The sequence below is a fragment of the Salvelinus fontinalis genome, chromosome 4 (assembly GCF_029448725.1).
Source record: "Salvelinus fontinalis isolate EN_2023a chromosome 4, ASM2944872v1, whole genome shotgun sequence".
Lineage (NCBI taxonomy): Eukaryota > Metazoa > Chordata > Actinopteri > Salmoniformes > Salmonidae > Salvelinus > Salvelinus fontinalis.
This window is the reverse complement of record NC_074668.1, coordinates 70,240,836-70,266,148: the sequence shown is the minus strand read 5'-3', so window position 1 is coordinate 70,266,148 and position 25,313 is coordinate 70,240,836. Positions and strand designations below refer to the sequence as shown.

The 25,313-nt window shown below is 42.1% G+C and overlaps 1 protein-coding gene and 1 pseudogene across 5 annotated transcripts in view; both read right to left on the bottom strand.

The window, feature by feature from the left end:
• Positions 1-16,110, bottom strand: part of LOC129854300 (SH2 domain-containing adapter protein F-like) — a 120,603-nt gene extending 104,493 nt beyond the window's left edge. For 2 of the 5 annotated variants that reach the window (XM_055921189.1, XM_055921188.1), the window contains exon 1: positions 15,399-16,108. In XM_055921189.1, coding sequence (XP_055777164.1) covers positions 15,399-15,830 — 432 coding nt within the window. In that variant the 5' untranslated portion in view covers positions 15,831-16,108. Of the gene's footprint in view, positions 1-15,398 lie in introns of all 5 variants that reach the window. The other 3 variants (XM_055921187.1, XM_055921190.1, XM_055921186.1) reach the window with 2 other exon arrangements.
• Positions 16,111-17,972: 1,862 nt separating this feature from the next.
• Positions 17,973-20,553, bottom strand: LOC129852807 (G2/mitotic-specific cyclin-B1-like; annotated as a pseudogene).
• Between the last annotated feature and the right edge of the window lie 4,760 nt (positions 20,554-25,313).

The following is a 25,313-nucleotide window of genomic DNA, read 5'->3' as shown; positions in this document are numbered from 1 at the left end:
GGAATGGGCTTGTTGTTGGTCCACTAGATGCATAAAAGGCTGAGGCACACACACCTACAGTAGCTGTGTTTGGGAGAAACAGCCTTATATAAAGTTTAATTTTTTATTTAACCAGGTAGGCCAATTGAGAACAAGTTCTCATTTACAACTGAGTCCTGGCCAAGATAAAGCCAAGTAGTGCGACAAAAAACAACAGAGTTACACGTGGGATAAACAAACATACAGTCAATAACACAATAGAAACATCTATATACAGTGTGTGCAAATGTAGTAAGATTAGGGAGGTAAGGCAATAAATAGGCCATAGTGGCAAAATAATTACAATTTAGCATTAACACTTGAGTGATAGATGTGCAGATGATGTGCAAGTAGAGGTACTGGGGTGCAAAAGAGCAAAAATAAATAACAATATGGGGATAAGGTAGTTGGGTGGGCTATTTACAGATGTGCAGGTGCAGTGATCAGTGCGTGGTTTGCTATGCTAGAGAAAGAGAGGAGACAAAAATGACATAACTACGAAAAGTAGGGCTTGATATAAAAACAACAATGTGAATCCAGTGAGTATGACCTTGATTTGGGTGTGTGATTTATAGACAGTAGGGAAAACAAAATGAGGCAGGCCCAGGAGCCAGCTGTACATAAACAAAGCAGGGAAGTTTAATGTGACGAGGATGACTTGATTGCGGTCGGAAGCGACGTGGCCTCAGATAGCCTTTGTGTGGTGAGCGTGTACACAGAACGCAGCATGTCAAACCCAACAGCTCCGAGACTGACAATAGAACTTGCAGGCAGGCAGGGCGGAGTCTTATGTCACCCTGCCATCGCTACGGGGCTTTCCACCTCCCATAGCAGGAGAGGGAGAGAGGGAAGGAGTCTTTACACGGACTTCACTGCAGCCTGACCTGACTAGGAGGTCCCTAACAGAACATGACACCACAGCTTTGTATTGACACAGTACAATGTCACAATCACAAAGCCCTTGCCAGTTTGCTCAAGCTGTAACATGAGGAAATATTAACCCTGCCTGGTTATATTTTAACACAGATGTGAGAGCAGAGTCAACATTCCCAGACTGTTTGAGAGTGTCGAGCTAGCGTAGACTTGCCCAGCCAAAAGGGAATGTCACCAAGTTGTAAACACTTCCCGTCAGGAAGGGAGCACTTCCTTAATCCTGGAGCAACCCTCTTGTTCCTTATTTTCCACCAAACAAAAGCAGACAGTCAGTGGCCTGGTTGCTTTACCTTTGGTCCAATCACTGCACCAAGCAATTTATATGGTGGCTGAACTATATTAGGCCTACACCTAGAGACAGAGTAATAAAACAGTGTTACATGTCATGCAGTAGTAACTATAGGATATTATGGAAGGGAAAACAGCAGGGCAAACTCTCGAACCCTACACCGAACAAGATCTGTGTCCTACGAAGCCTAGGAGAGACACCAGTGCCCATCCAGTCTATAAGGAGAGGTTTGGCCAGTTCCCCAGTGGTGCCCGTGTCTATGGAGACCACGACCCCACTGGTAGACACACACACACACACTCCAGCCTCAGCACCTGTCAGTGAGCACAGGTCATATGTCAGTTCCACTGTCAAGGAAGGGCACAGACCTTAAAGAGCTCCACTCTACCTCCCGGATAGTAAATAAGGAAAAAGAGCAGCTTACCTCCCCTCTACATATATCTAAAATACCATGGGATAATTCCTATGTTCTACACACAGAAAACCCAGCATAGGTCAGATATGGCCAACTACGTGGGGAGAGCAGCAGTGTTTGGTGTACTCAGAGTTGAGGTTAAGGGCCTTCCTACTGTTAGCTATCAGTGGGGTGGTTAAAAATACCAGTGCTTCACGCAGGCTTTCTGTACGTGCCCTGGATGGCATGAAACATCAGGGCTCAATTTGTTTCCTTTTAATCCGTGTCTGATGATGTGCTCACCAACCAGGGCTTCCCTTACAGGCTCTACTACACTGTGTAATTAAACAAAACAGTGCCATGTGTCCACAGACAACTCTCCTGACTACAGTGGCCAATAACTGCCTGCATACAGGGCCGGGTATTATGTGACCTGTTGGGTTCCATACAGGTTGTACAGCTGAAAGCCTAGAGAAATACACAGTGGAACAGCTACAGTAACCCTCTTCAGGAAAAACAAAGGGAAATGTTTTAATGCCACTGTTTCCACATCTCAGGACTAGAATTGTACATGGGGGTTAATTCATTAAAACTTTGCCATCGTGTTAAATTGGTTAACAAGTAACCCCACCCCCCCCCCCAAAAAAATGTTTTGCAACAAAATGTTGACTTACAACAGATAGGTGCAGTGAAATGTGTTGTTTTACAGGGTTAGCCATAGTAAAACAGAGCCCCTGGAACAAATTAGGGTTAAGTTCCTTGCTCAAGGGAACAGATTTTTCATCTGGTTAGTTTGGGTATTCGAACCAGAGACTGCTTGGTTACTGGCCCAACGCTCTAACCGCTAAAAGCAGGTGAAGACTCCTCTTAACCCATTGTAAATCTCTAATCATACACCATATGCTACTCAGTATTTTGAGTATTAGGTATGCTATGCATCATTCAGCTTTCAAAAACACTCAATGTCATTACAAAGTTGTATAAACCTCTATAAACAGTCCACTTCAATATCAATGCATAATCGCTTTCCTGACCAGATCAACATTTCACATCTGAATTTTGTCCTCATGTGATTCCTCCATGTCATCCTGTAGTGTAGTCATCTTCCCCATGCAGAATGACATCATCCTGGTGGGTTGAGGCGGGGTGTAAATAAAGTTAGCTTTGTTGGCCCAGCACCAGCAGAGGTTCCTTCCTCCTAAAGAGCTCTTCCAGGATTCCTGCCTGGGCCATAGGAATTTAGAACTAACTCACTGATCCCCTGTGCAACTGTTAAGGACAGAATATGATACACCCATAAAATACCACAGAAGGGTATTGTTTGGAGAGAAAAAAAAATCACATGGCTGCCCAGTGCACCTGGAAATGCTTGATAATCTGTTGCTGAAAAACAATAGTGCCAGTTGCCAAGGCAGCTGGGATACCTTGAAGAGTTCGACAAATGGATGGTCCTCTTGGACACTTCAGAGAACAATAACATGATTGATAACTACCCAACAGTCCTCTAACTGGACTACAAGGAGATGCTGCGCCAAAGCAATCATCTTTGACCAGGCTCAGCTGTAATTATGAGGAAGTGTATCCATAGCAACCAACAACTTTAAAAAAAAATCAGTTATCATAATGTGGAAAGTATTCATAGTATCGCTATCTAGGCTCTACGGTAGGGATGCACGATATATCGGTGACCATAACGGAATTGGACAATATTAGCTAAAACTGCCAACATCGGTATCGGCCGATGTCTAGTTTAACGCTGATGTGCATTCCTATATAACGTAGGTACATGACGTAATGAAGACATGTAAAATTTTGCGCTACACATGCAACTCAGCATTCATAACCTAGCCCACAATGTCTGCTGTGTGGATCGATCAGTCATCAAGTCTTTTGAAAGAATAAGAACATCCCGGGTGGCGCAGTGGTCTAGGGCACTGCATCGCAGTGCTAGCTGCGCCACCAGAGTCTCTGGGTTCGCGCCCAGGCTCTGTCGCAGCCGGCCGCAACCGGGAGGTCCGTGGGGCGACGCACAATTGGCATAGCGTCGTCCGGGTTAGGGAGGGTTTGGCCGGTAGGGATATCCTTGTCTCTGTATGTAAAATGTAATAAAATGTATGCACTCTACTGTAAGTCGCTCTGGATAAGAGCATCTGCTAAATGACTCAAATGTAAAAGTAAATGTAACATTTCAGCGAGACAACGCAAATGCGAAATCCATTAAAGCCAAGATAATGGAATTCATTGCACTTGACAATCAACCTTTCTCTGAGCACCGGTACACACTACCAAGTAAGATATTTCTCCGATGTTGCCCTACCGGAGTGATAAAGGAATGTATATGTTTAAAGTAATGACTAAAGGATTACACCCTGAATTCATATAATTGTATGAAATGTGTTAGAGTAATACTTCCATAATGTGTGTGACTGGACCATTGTCTTACTATTTTGCAATATGAGCTGGGTAGAGCTGAGACATTCAAGGCCAACTGAACTGTCGACTTGTTAAAACTCTGAAAACTGACAACAGGAAAGAGGGCCCTTCCAAGGCCCCTCTAATCTAGGGAGGAGAGGAACGGCTAGAAAGTGCCCACCTGGTAGAAAAGTGATAAACTGTGTGTGTGTGTGTGTGTGTGTGTGTAGGTGGGGGTGAGAGTTATACAATGACTGTTTGCATTTTTTGACTTCAGAGTACTCTCTGAATAAAGAACTAACCTTTTGCAGAATTCTGAGACTGTCAAATTCTTCTATTAACCAGGGTCTTACAAACTTCTGGGAATTGGTCAAAGCTATAGTGATAGCTGAGTTCAACCATTGGGATAAAAATTCTCGTGACACGGAGTTACACAGTAATAGCGTAACTGCTATTAGCTTCACGACATACATACAGTTGAAGTCGGAAATGTACCTGCACTTAAGTTGGACTCATTAAAACTCGTTTTTCAATCACTCCACAAAATTCTTGTTAACAAACTATAGTTTTGGCAAGTCGGTTAGGACATCTACTTTGTGCATGACACAAGTCATTTTTCCAACAATTGTTTACAGACAGATTATTTCATTTATAATTCACTGTATCACAATTCTAGTGGGTCAGAAGTTTACATACACTAAGTTGACTGTGCCTTTAAACAGCTTGGAAAATTCCAGAAAATAATGTCATGGCTATAGAAGCTTCTGGTAGGCTAATTTACATAATTTGAGTCAATTGGAGGTGTACCTGTGGATGTATTTCAAGGCCTACCTTCAATCTCAGAGCCTCTTTGCTTGACATCATGAGAAAATCAAAAGAAATCAGCCAAGAACTCAGAAACAAAATTGTAGACCTCCACAAGTCTGGTTCATCCTTGGGAGCAATTTCCAAACGTCTGAAGGTACCACGGTCATCTGTACAAACAATAGTACACAAGTATAAACACCATGGGACCACGCAGCCGTCCTTCCGCTGAGGAAGGAGACGCGTTGTCTCCTAGAGATGAACGTACTTTGGTGCGAAAAGTGCAAATCAATCCCAGAACAACAGCGAAGGACCTTGTGAAGATGCTGGAGGAAACAGGTACAAAAGTATCTATATCCACAGTAAAACTATTCCAATATTGACATAACCTGAAAGGGCGCTCAGCAAGGAAGAAGCCTCTGCTCAAAAATCGCCATAAAAAAGCCAGACTACAGTTTGCAACTGCACATGGAGACAAAGATCGTACTTTTTGGAGAAATATCCTCTGGTCTGATTAAACAAAAATGTAACTGTTTGGCCATAATGACCATCGTTATGTTTGGAGCATAAAGGGGAAGGCTTGCAAGCCGAAGAACAACATCCCAACCGTGAAGCACGGGAGTGGCAGCATCATGTTGTGGGGGTGCTTTGTTGCAGGAGGGACTGGTGCACTTCACAAAATAGATGGCATCATGAGGTAGGAAAATTATGTGGATATATTGAAGCAACATCTCAAGACATTAGTCAGGAAGTTAAAGCTTGGTCGCAAATGGGTCTTCCAAATGGACAATGACCCCAAGCATACTTCCAAAGTTGTGGCAAAATGGCTTAAGGACAACAAAGTCAAGGTATTGGAGTGGCCATCACAAAGCCCTGACCTCAATCCTATAGAAAATGTGTGGGCAGAACTTAAAAAGCGTGTGCGAGCAAGGAGGCCTACAAACCTGACTCAGTTACACCAGCTCTGTCAGGAGGAATGGGCCAAAATTCACCCAACTTATTGTGGGAAGCTTGTGGAAGGTTACCCGAAACATTTGACCCAAGTTAAACCATTTAAAAGGCAATGCTACCAAATACTAATTGAGTGTATGTAAACTTCTGACCACTGGGAATGTGATGAAAGAAATAAAAGCTGAAATAAATAACTTTCTCTACTATTATTCTGACATTTCACATTCTTAAAATATAGTGGTGACCCTAACTCACCTAAAAAAAATGCACATTTGTGGCCTGCTGGAGGTCATTTTGCAGGGCTCTGGCAGTGCACCTCCTTGCACAAAGGCGGAGGAAGCGGTCCTGCTGCTCGGTTGTTGCCCTCCTACGGCCTCCTTCACGTCTCCTGATGTACTGGCCTGTCTCCTGGTAGCGCCTCCATGCTCTGGACACTACGCTGACAGACATAGCCAACCTTTTTGCCACACCTCGCATTGATGTGCCATCCTGGATGAACTGCACTACCTGAGCCACTTGTGTGGGTTGTAGACTCCGTCTCATGCTACCACTAGAGTGAGAGCACCGCCAGCATTCAGAAGTGACCAAAACATCAGCCAGGAAGCATAGGAACTGAGAAGTGGTCTGGGGTCACCACCTGCAGAATCACAACTTTTTTGGGGGTGTCTTGCTAATTGCCTATAATTTCCACCTTTTGTCTATTCCATTTGCACAACAGCATGTGAAATTTATTGTCAATCAGTGTTGCTTCCTAAGTGGACAGTTTGATTTCACAGAAGTGTGATTGACTTGGAGTTACATTGTGTTGTTTAAGTGTTCCCTTTATTTTTTTGAGCAGTGTATAAACTTCCGACTTCAACTGTACATACATACTATGGAACGTTGTTTGGGTCTTTGCATGTCAAAAAAGATACAGTAGCACTGTCAAAGCCGTACAAAAAAGTCTGCAAACAAGCAAACACCAGTCACGAACAATGTGTTTACGATACCGCGTTGATAATAAAGCATAATTTGTTCGACCACAACTTCTGAAGTAGCTAGCTTTTGCTTGGTACCTAGCTAGCACCGAATACAACCAGCCTGAAAACAATGACCAGCAAAAACTGCAGTCATTTTCATTATTCTTAGCTATGATTTAGGATTCCTTGTGAGTAAGTATTATCTAGGTTGCCAGTTAATGTTCCCCTATTGAAATTGAACTTCAGTTCATGAAAATAAAAAGCTAGCCAGCTACTTAACCCTGTTGCCCAAAGCTAACGTTGTAAGCAGTCAGGTTGTGTGTTGTGAAGCTAGCCACAATAAGTATTAGGCACAATAGTGGAATTTGCAGTTATCTTCAGGTCCTGATTAGGCAACAAGTTTATTTGACACATCAAATAGTGCAAAATAGTATATTTCTTTACACGCAAACCCCCAAACTGCGTCCCATAGAAATCGAGGTTGAGAATGAAACGACTGAACAACAATACAGCACAGCAAATAAAGTGAAGAAATAGGTTTTGATTATGTTTTACTGGTAATGGGGACATATGTAAATGCCAACAAAATACATTTTTGGTCAGTGTGTGTGTAACCTTTATTTAACAAGGTTAGTCAGTTAAGAACAAATTCTTATTTAAATATCGGTATCGTGTTTTTTTTGGCAAGGAAAATATCGGATATCGGCCAAAAATGTCATATCGGTGCATCACTACTCTCTGGTCATCATGAACTCATAATTTAACTGTATAGTTCATTTGCGTTCTTAAAACTCTGTTAAGCATTCAAAGTAAAGGGTCAGCATGTTTTAACTCCTACTCTATTGGCATACTGTACTCTGTGCCCTCTACTCTGTTTTCCTGGACCATATTCCATGTGTAGCAGAAATATCCCTTTAAGAATGAAAGAGAACATTTAACCTACCATGGGTGTTACATCTGGAAATTACTTTCACAGAGCAGACAATTAAGCAGCAATTACAACCCTTTTCAGGTTCGACACTTACAATGCAATTCCTTTCAGACGTCTTCCTTGGTGATACAGTGTAAGTAAACAGGCGTGTGTTTGTGTGGAGGTGGGAGTGGGAGGAGAAGTGCACTTCCTGTAAAGCTCTGACATTCAGCTAAAGCCAGCTATCAAAACCGGTCAGCTTCCATCTGATAGGTATGGTATGAGACAGGTATGAGACAGGTATGAGACAGGTATGTAAGACAGGTATGAGACTACACATACGTCTACAGACACCCACGCATCACATGATGGATTCTGGTGCCCGTCCACCAGGAGGTCAGATGCCCCGGTAGTGTTTACGTCTGACATTTCTCCTATCACTACAAGGACAGAGAGGAGCAGAGTAGAAAACAGAACAACAAAGAGCTAGGCACATCCCCCTGAAGAGAGGATTGCCAGAGTCAAGGCTTTAAAGCAAGACTGAGATAGTGAGGGAATGAAGATGAGGAAAGTTCAGAACCCCAAGCACTGCTAATCTATAGGCCAGTCAAACAGCTTTGATTTACCCACATACACACACCAAGAGACTGCTGCTGGAGGGAAAACCACCGCAAGAACACACACACACAAAATCAGATTGGAACAGAAAGCCAAAGAGACACGCGGTAAAGCTGTAGCATGTCTATTTCATGGGAAATTAAAGAGCGTCGGTTCAAACCCCCACACGCTGTTGAGACGCTACTCGTAAGCTAATTACACACAACTGTCCCTTCAAGGACTTGGCTAAACAACACCTGATTGGCTCACAGCGCCTGCTCTGATTCCATTATCTGAGATGTGATCTGGGCTGGGGAGTGTTGGGGAGGCTCAGGCAGCTGAGATGTGATCTGGGCTGGGGAGTCTCAGGCAGCTGAGATGTGATCTGAAAGAGTGAAAATGGGATTTTGAGATGAACAACCGAGATTGGCAATTGAGACAGGAATCGGTCTCAAGGACAGGAATAAAATATGTTAATGACAAAATAAATAAGCCATGGTCTCCCCGGCTGCTAATGCATCACTAGACTTTTTAACAGCCTTTGACTCAGCGGTTCATAAGGTATATGGAAGGAAAAGAGGGAAATAACCATGAAATAAATCTGTCAAATCTAATGTCCCACCTGGCTGTGGGACAGCTGCCTGTATTGTGTTTATGATCCTATACTGCATGATTCTACACATAGTGTACGGAAACTGGCTCATGGACTCAGAGGCCCCATTCACTCAACTGCTTTCGTGGGCCATGGTGGGAAGTATAACGTGGCTAAAACACTGCTGCATAGGGTCTCAAGGCCAGAGCAACCTTGGTGTCTAGGACAGTTTATGAATTCATAAAGCCACACAGCAATATATTTAGCCATGTTAGAGCCGATTTGGGCATATTTTGTATAAAAGACTGAACATACTGAGCTCCATGTACATTTGTGTAAATATATTAAATATTAATGTATATGATGAAATATTAGGTACGTACCTTTATGATTTATTTACCGGATTGAGATATATTCATTTGTTATTAGTGTAACTCAGTTTTTGGCCCCCCCTCTTGCCCATTCATTGTACTGTGTTAATTGTGTTAGTATAAAGGCAGGAAGTTGGGCCTTCGGGGGGAGGAGTCCTTGCTAGATGCGGGAGCGGTATAGTTTTTTGACCATATAGACATACAGACATATAGACATATAGACATACATACAGAAAGACAGACATATTATATTATGTATTTGCATTTCAAGTAATCTCTGCTTTAAGTTGATTGGAGAATACCTTTTTGTTAGATAAGAAGAATAAACATTTTTTGTTGCACCATATCCCTGGATCTCATTGAATGTTTGGCCGTTTGGAAACGTTGAGTGTGGACTGTATGCGTCCGAAACAAACCCGCTTCAGGCTTGGGCAGTGGCTATGGTAAAGAGGAAAGGAAGCCACTACAAGCCACATGATTTTACAAGGGAGACTTATGCACTATCACTTTTGTTTACACATTTCATAAGTTGTGCCTGTCATCACTTTCATGTGTCCTTGAGAAGTTAGTGCCGAGTCGAGTAGGCGAGACCATGCCAGGGGGAAGAGCGATGATGAGAGCATTTAAATTAGCTGGATAATAATTGATCATCTCCCTCTACCATGAAGGTCTTGTCGTTATAAAACAGGAAAACATATTAAAAAAATAAACAATCAAGCTGGTGCTCTTACCTGTGGCTGGCTCCTACGTGCTCGTCGTCATAAAAGAAATTCCATAGAGTCCATCAAAATGGACAATAATGGGGGAGGCCTACGTTTCATGTAATCACCATACAGTACATTGTATCATTGATGAACTAAGGCTTTCACCCCCCCATTTAACTGAATGAAAAAGCTTTGGAGGGTTAAGATTAGACAAAACACTAGACGGCATAGACTCTGCTATTGGCAGCACAAGCATTAGGTAAGCAGTTATATAATTAGCATCCACTAGTCAAGTAATTAAAACATCAATGGGGTTTAGGCTGTAACAAGACAGTGGTGTGGTCCTCTCTTCCTAGCTCTCTCTCTCTCCCTATAGTCAGCATTCAAACACTTCACTCCAGCCAGTACAAGTGACTAGCCGATTCAGTTCCTGTATAGTGTCCATAAATTGTGAGGTCTACAATAGATCATGTTCAGTGGAAGAAATGTATTTAAGATCAGAATCCTAGCATTCTTTGATATGCTGTAGACCTAAACAAAGAATAATACATGCCTTGATATGCCACTACGTTACAAACTGTGAAATATCTTAATAAATAACACCTCATGTCAGAACAAGGCTGTTTGGAAATGCAGCATTATCATCAGATGAAACTGCCTGACACTCAAGGCCTGTCTACACCACCCCTCTGTATCTGAACAGAGAACACATACCGTTTTACTGAGAAACCAGCTGAAAATCATATGTTCTCACAGTAAGGGTGCAGCAAGGATTTTACACATCTGGTTGTTGGTAAAGGCCAATTCCACAGTAACAGGGTGATGCTGAGATACACGTTGACATGTATGTAAAAAAAAAACAATGATATCAAAGTTACACAAACCATACAACTGACTGAACTGAACATTTTACAAAAACACATTTACTTGAAGAACAGTGCAGTTACTAAGCTTGGTAACAGTGACGATTTGTTTTGTAATTCCGTTATCAAACGTTGAAGGGCAGAGGCTAGTGGTATTATATTAGAAAATCCTCACCGTGACAACCAAAACTGAAACAAATTATGATGACCGTCTACGAAAAACAAATCCACAACAAGTGTAATACATACAGTGTAATACCTGATAAGTCTATTTGCTTCTACAGGTAGTTCTACTGGAAAAGGAATAGGCAATTCTACATGTCTGTTCATAACCATCAGACTTGGGGTCTCTCACTCTCACTACACCAATGTCAGTTGTGCATCTCAGCAGCCAGACCCTACAGGGTCTAGACAATAGATCCTTCTGGAACAGTACCTGACAACATTACCTTGGCCTGTCTGTTGGAAAAGCCAGCACGTGTAAGGTTGAAGGCCTGTGTTGCCTAGTGATGAAACTCGTGGTGACGGTCTGCTCTCATTATTACTTAACCCCCCCCCTCCCATTTCACCACAGTACTAAATGAAAATCCAGTCTTCTGAATCAGAATCCCTCTAACTCACCCACCCCTCACATGGATGTGATACAATTTCAGCATATTATTATGTTCATGTTTGAGAGTGCAACATTTTAAAACCATGTTACAGAACAATCTGCCTGGCTGCCAGCTCCTCCAACATGTGCCCAGTGCACTGCAACAACAAAAAGGGGGCAACAGTATTTTCCTGCTTGAGAATTACATCCCTAATTGACTACCAAGATCAAAATAAGCCCAATTAACAGGAGACAGCGGTAATCCATTTAATTAGCCAACAGCAGTCAGTTGCTGTGAGGAAACAGTCTTCAGTTTCCAATTATTTTAATTTGGTCAGCTCTGGAACATTGTTAATCATAAAATTCCAAGAACCCTGCATTGTTGAATGTGATGACAACTGCATACGAGAAACTAAAAGACAATTTCTGAATACACAAATTACTGTACAATTATTATATGGAGGTTTTCAAGCTTTTAAATGACTTGCCAATTGCCATGTTCCTTTGGTGCACGACCCTGCTTACTGGTATATTTTAATGACCACCAGTTGAACTGAAATAGAAAAGCTCCTATGGAATGGCAGGCAGGCCCCCTCAACACTAAACAGACTGCACCTTACAACAGGAGGTGTGGAAAGAGGTAGTAACCTGTTTAAGGGACTAAGGAATTTCATAACAGAATTGTAAACGCACAGCACTACTTTGCATACTTGCATAAGGTTTTGGCTGTGCTCTAACTAAACTACTATGATATTGTCTGAAGTAGTAAGGTTGAGTAAACAAATACCTAGCAACAAGTGATTAGTTAGTGCTTCAGAACAGGGACTAGCAGACTGAGTTATGCAGTATGGGTGTTGTCAATGTTGAGAAATATTTACACACTTTTACTCTCACACTTGTGCTTTTCCTGGGTCCTCCTCCCCTGCCTGCGCTGGAGGGTGAGGCATGTACATTCATAAAACAGAATCACAGTCTTCCTTAACCTCACTGACATTGAATGTCTCAGGTTTCTTCCAATGAACCAGTGTGTGTTCCTAAAAAGCAGTAGGCTTCAAGGCACATGGTGTACACTGACTGACTGCGCAAGCATTCTTCCCATCGGTCTCCGGTCCACACACAATCTGTTGATGACGGGGACAGAGTATACTAGGGTACAGAGATGACAGAGTTGTAAAAGTGTCGATTTTGCTTGGTGAGCAGAGAGTTGAATGAACCTGGTCTGGATTATTTGAAAATGTGCACTTGGGCACCTTCACACAGGCCCAGTTCAAAGGTGTGAGAGAACAGTGAAATATACACTGTGTAGTTCTGCCGGTTTCAATAATCAATTTCTGTTTGAATAAGTCCCCACATGATGGAACGTGGTCTGATTCACCACTTTCAATGGTAACCAATGCATTTGAATAGTGAAAATGCCAACATCACATAACTATTGAACCATCTCATAAATTGAACCTAGGTGGACAGATTTAAATTTAAGATATTACAGGAACTGTACCGGCATATGGCAGAAAGCATATGGCATCGTGTGGTAGAGCTGTTTGCTTCATAGTTGTGAACAGAGTGCCCAATGGTGGCGGTGGGGTTACGGTATGGGCAGGCATAAGCTACGGACATCGAATTGCATTTTATTGATTTGAATGCACAGAGATAACGTGACGAGATCCTGAGCCCCATTGTCGTGCCATTCATCCCCGGCCATCATGTTTCGGCATGATAATGAACGACCCCATGTCGCAAGGATCTGTACACACTTCCTGGAAGCTTAAAATGCCCCAATTCTTCCAAGGCCTGCATACTCACCAGACATGTCACCGATTCAGTGTATTTGGGATGCTCTGGATGGACAGCATGTTCCAGTTCCCGTAACTTCGCACTGCTATTGAAGAGTAGGGCAACATTCCACAATCAACAGCCTGATCATCTCCATGCGTTGGAGATAAATCGTACTGCATTAGGTAAAAATGCTAGTCACACCAGATACTGACATTTGAGCCACACCCCTACTTTTTTTTTAAAGGCATCTGTGACCAACAGTTGCATATCTGTATTCCCAGTCCAGTAAAATCCATAGATTAGGGCCCAATTAATTGATTTAAATTGACAGATTTCCTAACACGAACTGTAACTCAGTAAAATCTTTGAAATTGTTGCATTTATATTTTTGTTCAGTGTACTTGAAGTAGGCTATTTTGCTTAGGGTAAATAAAATAAATGGTTTTGGCCAATTTGTACCCCCATTTTATGGCATTGGAATGTTTTCATACTGGAAGCAGAGACATTGTAAATAAGAATTTGTTCTTAACTGACTTGCATAGTTAAATAAAGGTTAAAGAAATAAAAAATAAAAATGGGATCCACATGTTCATCTGACTGTGGGGAAAAAGACGATTAAGGTCTTCTTTGCCAACATACAGAACTATCCATTTCACTGAAAGGTTAGAGTTTAAAAATATTGTAATAAACTTCATGCTTGAAGACAGCATGTATCTTCCTTTCACCTAACGACATGCAGGCTACTACACTTCTTCATACAATGTAATCAAATGTGTCAGTAAAGATTTGAGCTAGAGTTCTCATGTACTGTGCAGCTGTTGTCTGTCTGACTGACCCAGCCATTGACAAACACCTGAAAAGAACTACACTGAACAAAAATGCAACAAAGTGTTGGACCCATGTTTCATGAGATGAAATAAAGGATCCCAGAAATGTTTCATACACACAAAAATGTACACAAATGTATTTTACATCCCTTAGTGAGCATTTCTCTTTTGCCAAGATAATCCATCCACCTGACAGGTGTGGCTTGTCAAGAAGCTGATTAAACAGCATGATCATTACACAGGTGCAACTTGTGCTGGGGACAAAAGGGCACTCCAAAATATGAATTGTAACAACGCCACAGATGTCTCAAGTTGAGGGAGCGTGTAATTGGCATTCTGTCTGCAGTAATGTCCATCAGAGTGGATGCCAGAGAATTTAATGTTCATTTCTCTACCATAAGCCGCATCCATTGTTTTAGAGAATTTGGCAGTATGTCCAACCGGCCTCAGAACCGTACGGCGTCATGTGGGTGAGTGGTTTGCTAATGTCAATGTTGTGAACAGAGTGCCCTATGGTAGTCGCTGGGGTTATGGTATGGGCAGGCATAAGCGACAGACAACGAACACAATTGCATTTTATCGATGGCAATTTGAATGCACAGAGATACCATGACAAGATCCTGAGGCCCATTGTTGTGACATTCATCCACCCACCATTTTCTCATGTTTCAGCATGATAATGCACGACCCCATGTCAAAGATCTGTACACACCTCCTGAAAGCGGAAAATGGCATGTATACTCAGACATGCCACCCATTGAGCATGTTTGGGATGCTCTGGATTTACATGTATGACAGCGTGTTCCAGTTCCCACCAATATCCTGCAACTTCACACAGCCATTGAAGTGTAGTTGGACAACAATCAACAGCCTGATCAACTCGAGGGAAATGTGTCATGCTGCAAATGATGGTCACACCAGATACTGACTGGTTTTCTGATCTATGCCCCCATTGTTTTAAAAATTATCTGTATTCCCAGTCAAGTGAAATCCATAGATTAGGGCCAAATGAATGTATTTCAGTTGACTTATTTCCTTATATGAACTCTAAAATCTTTCATTGTTGCATGTCACATTTATATTTTTTTCAGTGTAGTCCTGCCAGTTTCAATTATCCCTTCCCTGTTTGAGTAAGTCCTCACTACAGTAACATGATCTGATCCACCACTTTCAATGGTTACCAATGTGTTTGAATAGTGAAAATGACCACATCACAACAATTGAACCATCTCTTTAATTGAACTTAGGTGGATAGATTGTAACATTTTACATTAAAAACAAATCTAAGCAATTTAGACTTGTTCAAAGTTGTGTAGACTATGACGTTGCATAGGCCACAATGTTACTGGTGTGGGATATTGGAGGCAGGCTAAGACAAAAAAAAAAAAAAAAAAAAAAAAACGTACCTTTTCTTTATTCTCCTTTTCAGGAGGCGGTGACGTGGGAGATTTAACGTTCCCAACAGCAACAGCTTGGCCTACGATACCGCTGCCCGGAACAGAGTTGCTTTTCTCGATTGTTTCCACCTTTATAAGCCGGTGCTTTGGTGACACATACTTTAAGTCCGGCGACCCCCCAGAGCCCAGACCAGTTCCAAACGAAATATTTCCTCCTGTGTACGGATCTTCGAAGTCCAGTTCCTTTTGTAGTTTGTAAGCAGCAAGAATGTCCGGCTGTGCGGGGCTTGGATAAAGAGAGGTGGCCCCGAAGCTTGGTTGTTGGTAGCCAGGTGTACCGGTCACAGCGGCGTGACAATGTCTGTAGTCTGGTTTCGGGGGCGCCGGAGGTGGTGCTTTGGTAGTTTTGAATCCTAGGTGTTCCCTGAACCATCTGGCCATGCTGCCAGTGCATTGCTCACAAGTCTATTTAAATATTTCGTTGCACCTTTCCTGACAATAGCCTCCTGTTTTCCTAAGCGTTGTTTTTCTATAGGTCACCTCGACTGGCTTCTGAAATGTTTATCCAGCTCCTACTCCTCTTAGTCAGCGCAGTATCCACTGACGAACGCAGCCACATGCACTTTCTGAGCTACCGCAACTCTGACACTTTCGCTCTGACAGCAGAGCGCTCTTTGGCTGTGGCGAGTCCTCTCCGCTACGCAACATGGGAGAGCGCTTTTGCAAGCGTGGGATACGTTTCCCTGTCCTCATACCTGAGAACAATCACTGCCACCTACCGGACTGTTAATTTAGCCTACTAAATGCTTGGTTTTACTTGTAATATCCCTGAGGTCATTACATGTTCCTTATTTGTTCCCTAATAATATGCTGTTGTAGTGGATAACTTAGTCAAAAGTCCCTGAGCCACTAACACGTGGGATTACAAATGTTTAAAAACGCGTGCAAAACTGATATTTAGTGGTAGGTATTGGATGGGTCTTCTGCCCATTTAAAAGCAGAGAAATATATAATTTTAAAATCCATTCCATACAGGTAGACCTGATTACTGTAGGAGCATATAATTGTTCCAAGGTGCAAACAGCGAGCGTACTAAGAACTGCATACCTGTGCATTTCTACTTCCTGGTCACCTGTGTGCCTATTGACATTTCTACTTCCTGGTCACCTGTGTGCCTATTGACATTTCTACTTCCTGGTCACCTGTGTGCCTATTGACATTTCTACTTCCTGGTCACCTGTGTGCCTATTGACATTTCTACTTCCTGGTCACCTGTGTGCCTATTGACATTTCTACTTCCTGGTCACCTGTGTGCCTATTGACATTTCTACTTCCTGGTCACCTGTGTGCCTATTGACAGTGACCCATCATACAGTACCAACTAGTGTACAAATGAAGTGCAATACACAACGACAAACTGTAGACTACACAACCACAAGGCCAAAAAGGCTCCTTCAATGATTTATAATGTGGATGAGAATCATGTGAAGTACAGGTAGGCTGCTTTCATTCAATACCATGGGAGTTCCTTGTCCCTCTTCAAGTGTCCATGTGTATGCAAGACCAAGGATTGTTCAATTACAGTACAGTTGGACTGAAGGGCAAAATCCCCTGCTCATGCAAACTACACCACTTTCATCTCCAGGTGGCCATTGAAGCATTGCAAATAACCAGTGAGGAGAAAGAGGTTAGTGCAGGCACTCTAGTCTCTCCACAAATCCCTCCCCTACAGAAAAGTTTAGACTAGAGCATTGGGCTATGCTCCCACAGAGGGGAAAATCTGTAATGAATATAATCTGTAAGAACCAGTATTTAATGAAAACTGAAACTCCTACACTATCACACTTTGTAAATTGCATTTTGTGTGTACTTGTCTGAAACTGCATTGCCAAAGGATCACTGCCCCTACCTCACTTTCCAACCAAGGTGGATGAATTGAGGAGCAGACCGTAGTATAGGGGCAATTCAGCATTACTTGGAGGACAATGGAATGAATGGAACTGCATCACCACAAACAGGCAGGGAGAGAAGAAAGCTAAGTCTCTCCAAGGTCTGCTCCCCTATCAGAGGGACCTTGAGATCATGTGGTAAACTAATTGACTTTGCAATCAGAGGGCAGACAAGTCTTATTTCCTTTAGATGGCGAAGCATCACAGCAACAGCCCACATTAGCAGTGTTATTTTATGAAGAAATATTTATGAACTCCACACCCCCAGGCAAGGGGCACAATGTGCAGCTAAGAGTTTAACCCTGAAAGACCCCTGGGGGAGGCAGCAGCGCCACGCATTGAAGAAAATAGATTTTTGTATTCCCCTCGTTGAAATCTTGCCATACACTTTGAAGGTGGGTGGAGTAATTCCTTTTATCCCATCCAATCCCTGTTTCACTTTGACCACTAATTTTTAGTTAAACACCCCCATGCATGAGTCTGCTGTGGATGCCAAAGTGGTGCTTACCATTTTGCAATACCATGACAACATCACTCTTCCTTTTTAAAATCAAGACAAACCATTGAAAACTAAAGACTTATTAAAAAATAGTTCTAAAAAAAAGAGCTAAAAACATGAGGTAAATCATTTGTGTCAACAGTGAGAGTTGGCCAGTTTGTTAATGTAGGCGTACGCCCTAGTAGATGCCAGCTCTGGGAGACAGCTGACCCTGAGTAGCATGACGTTGTCATACTTCTGCTTAATTGACTGGAGGAGAAAAAAAAGGGTTTAAGTTAAACATTGCCGTGTGGCCCTACAGTACATCGCTGGGCTAGAAGTCATCTAAAGGCTGGGCTCACCAACTGTTTCATATTGCCATCATTCAAGCGCTCCAGCATCTGGCAATGCATTGCATCACAGGTAGCAGATAGACCTCTGTGTAGCCCATGTAGTGCTGCAAGGCCGGGGTCTATGGGGCAAACATAATGAATTCAGTGACAACTTAAACACTGTTCTGTTGACACACAGCACTCCATAACTGTAACTTTATCAGGAATCATAACCCAAAGAAAACTAATGGGTTAAGTGTCTAGTTTCATACACTTCACATACGTCTAAATATTTGTGGCGCATAACTGCCCCATTCATAACCAGCAGAATCATGAAGGTGAGGGATGGTGAACTGAGGCATAGTCCAGAAGGGTCAGCTCCAGCAGGTATTTAGCCAGCCCATAAACAACAGGCTGAAGCTGAAAGATAGATTGTACTGGCATGCAATATCATTTGTTGCCATGTGGCTCTGAACCAATGGTAACTTTTAAATAGCTGGTTAGCAAGTACAATTAAGCAATACAAAAAAACAAGGCTGTCAGTTACAGCATGAAGCAAATTGGGTGAGTTCCCTTCAGGAGAACTAAACAATGTGTTTTACATTTTCAACTTCAAAAATTAACCTTCAACTTTGGTAGCTCTCCTTAGAAAGTGAGCTGGTGGTGGTCGTCCCAGTTCATAGTTCAATGCTTTCAGAATGGTCATCTCAGCACAGGAATATGTGAAGTCTGTTGTATGGGCAAAGTCCTCCACCATGGGAGGAGCGATTTCTTCGTACTTGTAAGCGATGAACCTCGCAGTGACAGAGACTTCTTTGGCACTGGATAGTCCTGAGCAAACGAGAAAACAAATAAAAGTAATAAATGTGTCTGACCAGCAGAGGAAAAACAATCCATACCTGGAGAAAGCGGTCAATGATCTCAACAGTCATGTAGAGGGTATCCTGGTGCAGTCTGAACTGCCTCTGGACATGTACCAGCCAGTCAACTAGAATACTCCACACGCTCCCAGTCACATCACAACCCTCCAGATAGGGTTGATAGCCATGGCAATCTGTCAGACATTAAGAGAGGAGTCTGTGGCAAGACACAGGATCTTGAATAATAATGGTTAACGTAGTGAAAAAGGGTAACAGGTGTTGCCGCTTCTTGACAACCTTCTTGACAATAAATAAATCACATGAAATTTAATTAAGCTCAGAACAAACAAGAGAGTTGAGTCCAATTTAAAAAGCTCCAGGTTCCTTAGATGAGCATAAAAGTCCTTCACAGTCACTACACAGCGAGGAGGCGCCTGCATCTGCAGAGTCCACATCTGGGATGTTGAGCAGGGCATGTGAGAAGGCCTGTGGCACATCTTGGCTCTGAAGCTACTCAGGGGCAGCTGGAATGGGCTTGGCCTAAAGAACATGATATAGAGAAGTGGATGGAATTCTCTGTGAAGCTGAACTACAGACAACATCCATGAAAAGATGACAACTCATATTTTAGCATATTGGATTAACATGAAACATTTACATAGAGTGGTGATGCATATTTGACTACAGCCAAGCACAGCTTCAACCTTCTCTCCTTAAAATCTCACCTGTCTGACCAGATCACAGTTGCCAGCCCCAGTGCTCTCCTTGTCCTCCTCTGAAATAACATGGACACTTTCAGTAGCGCTCTGCTTACATTGAGCTGGTTTGACGTGAACACCCATCTGTTTCTCAGGGAAAATAAAACACAATTTTTCAAAGATGCACCAAAAACTGAACCACACTGCAGTAATGAACATTTTAATTTAAAAAAAGATACATATTTACATTTGTTTTAATTTCTTTGGTGTTGTTGTTCAGTTTTTTTGCTGCATTTCCCAAAGGCATCCTGGACCTCAGGCTCTATGAGGTGGCAGGTTTTCCTGGTAAGGAAACATTCTCCTCTGACTTGGTCTGGACCTTCTATTCAACATTTAAAAGCACAATTGCGAGTTTATTTCAGCCCAATAGTAGCCCGTCACTTGGTTTGTTATAAAGTATATTTACAAATACTAAAATGGCAGTTTATATTTTGGATTAAGATGTGGAAGACGAGGCATTCATAATATTATTCAATACCCAATGGGCATAAATTAAGTGAAATGTCTACTGAACATAAGTAAATATCCTATCTCTTGAGAACCCAAGGACATAAGGGCTAGAAATATCCCAGTGTGTGCGCCTTCACAGTAGCCAAATAAGAATGTTTGATTACCTCAACAACAGACTGCCACATGAGGAATGACAATATTTTTGTACCCCAGTAAAACCAATTACAGTTCACAATTAGCCTACCATAAATATCAAAGCATCAGTCATAACTTTACCTTGGGAACTGCACATTTTCTGATAGGTAACGGGCAATTTGGACCTCAAGTTGTAAGGCATTGAGACGACAGGCTTTGCAATAATAATAATAATAATAATAATAATGGTCTCTTCAGAACATAAAATACGCTGTACCCGCACATCAACAAAGTTGATGGAAACCCATAGGCTATTCGGTGACCTGGACTCAGGGGTAGATAACGATATCGAAAATCCATCCATTTAGCATAATGTTTCATTTGGTATGTATTACATTGTGGCTGACCATCTATTTTGCACAATGGTACGTATTTCCAACACGTTACAAAAATAAAAATCCTACAGGGTTAACATTAGCTTTGTGGCTAACGCTAAATGTTAGCTAGGCTAAGAGTTAAGTTTAAGGGTTAAGGTTAGTTAACATGCTAAATAACTGCTAATTAGATAAAATGTTAACGTTAGTTGTCTATTATTTATAAAAAGCAATCTATTTTAAAAATATATGTTAACACTTATTTATTTACAATCATGATAGCTGTACTTTTAGTTTTCTGGTTTATGCAGCTGGTTGGCCATTAGCCAATTGACATTTCTCAACGAGTTCAAAGCAAGCGATTGCATTTACGACTTCACGACTGGTAAATTCCCACCTCACACTTTTTTACGAATGCAGCATAAATCCATAATAAATAAACAATTATCTAGGGCTAGGCTACTTCAACTGCGCTTAGACAAGCAGTCCAATACTGATCTTTCTTCCACTAATTTCTCTTTTGATATCAGATATTTTTCAGAGCTGATCTGATTGGTCAAATTTGGCCAATTAGTGAAAAAAATATCAGAATTGGGCTGCCTGTCTAAATGCTGCCTAAATGCTGACCCATCAAAATATAGTGGGCTAGTTCATGAAAATTAGATCATTAATATGATTCACATTTTCATAGAGTATATTTGAGTATTTCAGAGATATTTTCAGACCCCCTATAAATCTTTAAAAACATGTTTTTGATTGCCCTATAATTTCTACCACAGTACATTTGAATTACTCATAGGTTCCCTGTAACACTTGAAACGTGTTATGAATGGGTTTGCATTTAGATGGATAAAAATGAAAATCAATGGTCTTGAGGTATTGATTCATTCCAGACAGAGCCATTCTGACACACAGTTTATGCTTTTGTTCTTAAGCTCCTCTGTGAAGCCCGTGTTCACACAGATGTGAAGGTAAGGTAACTGTTTGGAAAAGTCAGAGGGAGAGGGAGATTACAGTACAGAGCCTGCTTTATGTTGATAGGCTTTATATCTCCTGCTACGAGAACACACAGGCATGCAGGCACAGACACAGACAGACACACACACGCGCACACACACACACTGAATATCAGACTGTTTTCCTACCTACAGTACCTTGGGTATTGTCACTGGCAATTCAGTTTCAAGTCATGCAACAACATACTCTCATTTAGTAAACTGAGCTCTTTCAGAAACATCAATAATTCATAAACATTTCTATATCAGGTGAACACTGAAGCCTACAAATCTCACTTCACCCTCCACTGGTCTGACTGCATTCATACGAACAAGTCATGAGTACTGGGTCAAGTAAGGCACTGGCCACCAATACCTACAACTGCTAAGCCTACCCAGAGGCCAAGAGGTCTTGACCAGTCTTAGCAACAGTCTCAGTCAGCTACTTATCATTCTCACTCCAAGATCTGTAACCAGCTTTAATTATGTAATACAATAATGTAAGCTGCTTAGCAGATGCTTTTATCCAAGTGACTTATTGTGCAGTGAGTACTTACATGTGTACTATGTGTTTGTGGTCCCAGCGAGATTTGAACCCATGACCTCTGCGAAGCTAGCCCCCCACTCTAAACATCAGTCATGGAGAGGAGGGCAGCATCTGGACAGTCTACATTCTCCAGCTGTGCATATTCTCCATATTCTCCATATTCTCTGTACAAAGTCTGCCTCATCAATCAAGTCAGGCGACTGAGGCTATGAATATAAACATGATATAAACTTGTGGTTCCAACTTCCAACCTAGCACAACATACATAGAGAGGTAAGAGTGTCATATCTCTTTGTCCACTGTTCCTCCAGTAAAGCATCAATATTGCAGTGCAGTTCATGTCTTATTTGATCCTGTTGCACGCGGATAGGTCCCACACGTCCGCTTTCGCTGTTTGATTGCATTGCTTTGTTTGCTATCCCATACCTGTCAATCACCGTGGAGACCAGAGAAACACAGACCATCACAAGCTAAGGGCAGAGGCAGGTGGCTCCAGCAGTTCATTCAACATCACCTGCAGCCACTAGTTCCATAGAGCCACCTAGCAGGTGAGATGAAATGCAGTATTAATGTTTCCTGTTCCGTGAGGGCGGACAGGGATAGATTACTACTCTGATTCATGTGTTGTTCTCTGCCTGGGCCCAGCTGTACATAGGTACGAGGAATGAGATAAAAGTATATTCATATATAGTTTATTATGGAGTCATCTCAGATGTGTTCTATATACAATGAAAACAGGTGTTGCTTGGCTTGACCTTCTTGAGAAAGTCTTTATGTTGCTTCAATGTGAAATAATGGTATCAAATTGAATTGTCTATAGCTTGAGTGTTATTCCACTTGCTAGTCAGTTTTTCTTTGTTCTCAATGTGTACTCTGTTTTCATTGGAGGGCCTGTTGTCCGGACCTCTGGAAGTCTCTATGGGGGTGCCGCAGGGTTCAATTCTCGGGCCGACTCTTTTCTCTGTATACATCAATGATGTCGCTCTTGCTGCTGGTGATTCTCTGATCCACCTCTACACAACCGACACCATTCTGTATACTTTTGGCCCGTCTTTGGACACTGTGTTAACAAACCTCCAGACGAACTTCAATGCCATACACCACTCCTTCTATGACCTCCAACTGCTCTTAAATGCAAGTAAAACTAAATGCATGCTCTTCAACCGATCGGTGCCCGCACCAGCCCGCCCATCTAGCATCACTACTCTGGACGGTTCTGACTTATGAATATGTGGACAACTACAAATACCTAGGTGTCTGGTTAGACGGTAAACTCTCCTTCCAGACTCACATTAAGCATCTCCAATCCAAAGTTAAATCTAGAATCGGCTTCCTATTTCGCAACAAAGCATCCTTCACTCATGCTGCCAAACATACACTTGTAAAACTGACTATCTTACCGATCCTTGAATTTGGCGATGTCATTTACAAAATAGCCTCCAACACCCTACTCAGCTAATTGGATGTAGTCTATCACAGTGCCATTAATTTTGTCACCAAAGCCCCATATATTACCCACCACTGCGACCTGTATGCTCTTGTTGGCTGGCCCTCGCTTCATATTCATTGCCAAACCCACTGGCTCCAGGTCATCTATAAGTCTTTGCTATTTAAAGCCCCACCTTATCTGAGCTCACTGGTCACCATAGCAGCACCCACCTTTAGCACGCACTCCAGCAGGTATATTTCACTGGTCATCCCCAAAGCCAACTCCTCCTTTGGCCACCTTTTCATCCAGTTCTCTGCTGCCAGTGACTGGAACAAATCACTGAAGCTGGAGACTTATGTCTCCCTCACTAACTTTAAGCATCAGCTGTCAGAGCAGCTTACCGACCATTGCACCTGTAGAGTACACAGCCCATCAGTAAATAGCCCACCCAACTACCTCATCCCCATATTGTTATTTATTTCTTTGCTTCTTTGCGCCCCTGTATCTCTACTTGCACATTCATGCACATCTATCACTCCAGTGTTTAATTGCTAAATTGTAATTATTTTGCCACTATGGCCTATTTATTGTCTTACCTCCCTAATCTTACTACATTTGCACACACTGTATATATACTTTTTCTATTGTGTTATTGACTGTATGTTTGTTTATCTCATGTGTAACTCTGTGGTGTTTGTGTCACACTGCTTTGCTTTATCTTGGCCAGGTCGCAGTTGTAAATAAGAACTTGTTCTCAACTGACCTACCTGGTTAAATAAAGGTGAAATTAAAAAATGTAAAATAAAGAATTGGCCCACATCACAGTGCCAATACATTATTTTAGGTGGACAGTCTGAGATGCACACCGTTCTGACCCAATGAATCATTGCTGGGCCCACGATGTCCGTCTCTCAATTCGCCTCTCAGCCCTGTCAATCTTTTATCCCATTTGACCTGATGGCTTATTCACATTTATGAAGGCCAGCTGGTTAATGGGGGTCTATATTTAGATACTGCTCTGATTATGGTTATTCATCATGTTCTCACCACTATCTGTGAGGTTCAATATCCTCCAAAGGCACACAATGTTCTAATAACAAATCCTCTCCCATCTTCAATAAGGCTCCTCTCTTGAAGATTTGCGTGAGAAATCTCCCTCACAGTCAAATATTATTCCTGAGCCTCTCTGCAATCTAAAATGCTTCAGATGTTTGCTTTTTGAAGTGATAATCCCATACGTTAGACCTAAGTAGAACACTAGGACTAGCTGATGGGATGGCCTACTTTTTCTTAGGGGTATTAGGTTGCTTCTCAAACACCCTCGGAAATCATATAGGCCTATCATATGAAAGAAGTACAGATCATTAAACAGTGTTATTTTAAGGTAGAATCCACAGGGTGACTCACTTAAGGGGATGGCTCTCCATTTGCTTGTGTGACGTTGTACAGGTTTGACTCTCCCTCTGCGGCAGCTCATCCTCCCCTAGCATCACTCTCACTTCTAGTTTTGTCTTATGATCCCATTCCATCTCATTGGTCAGTCACTCAGTCACTCAGTCACTCACTCACTCACTCACTCACTCACTCACTCACTCACTCACTCACTCACAATTCAAT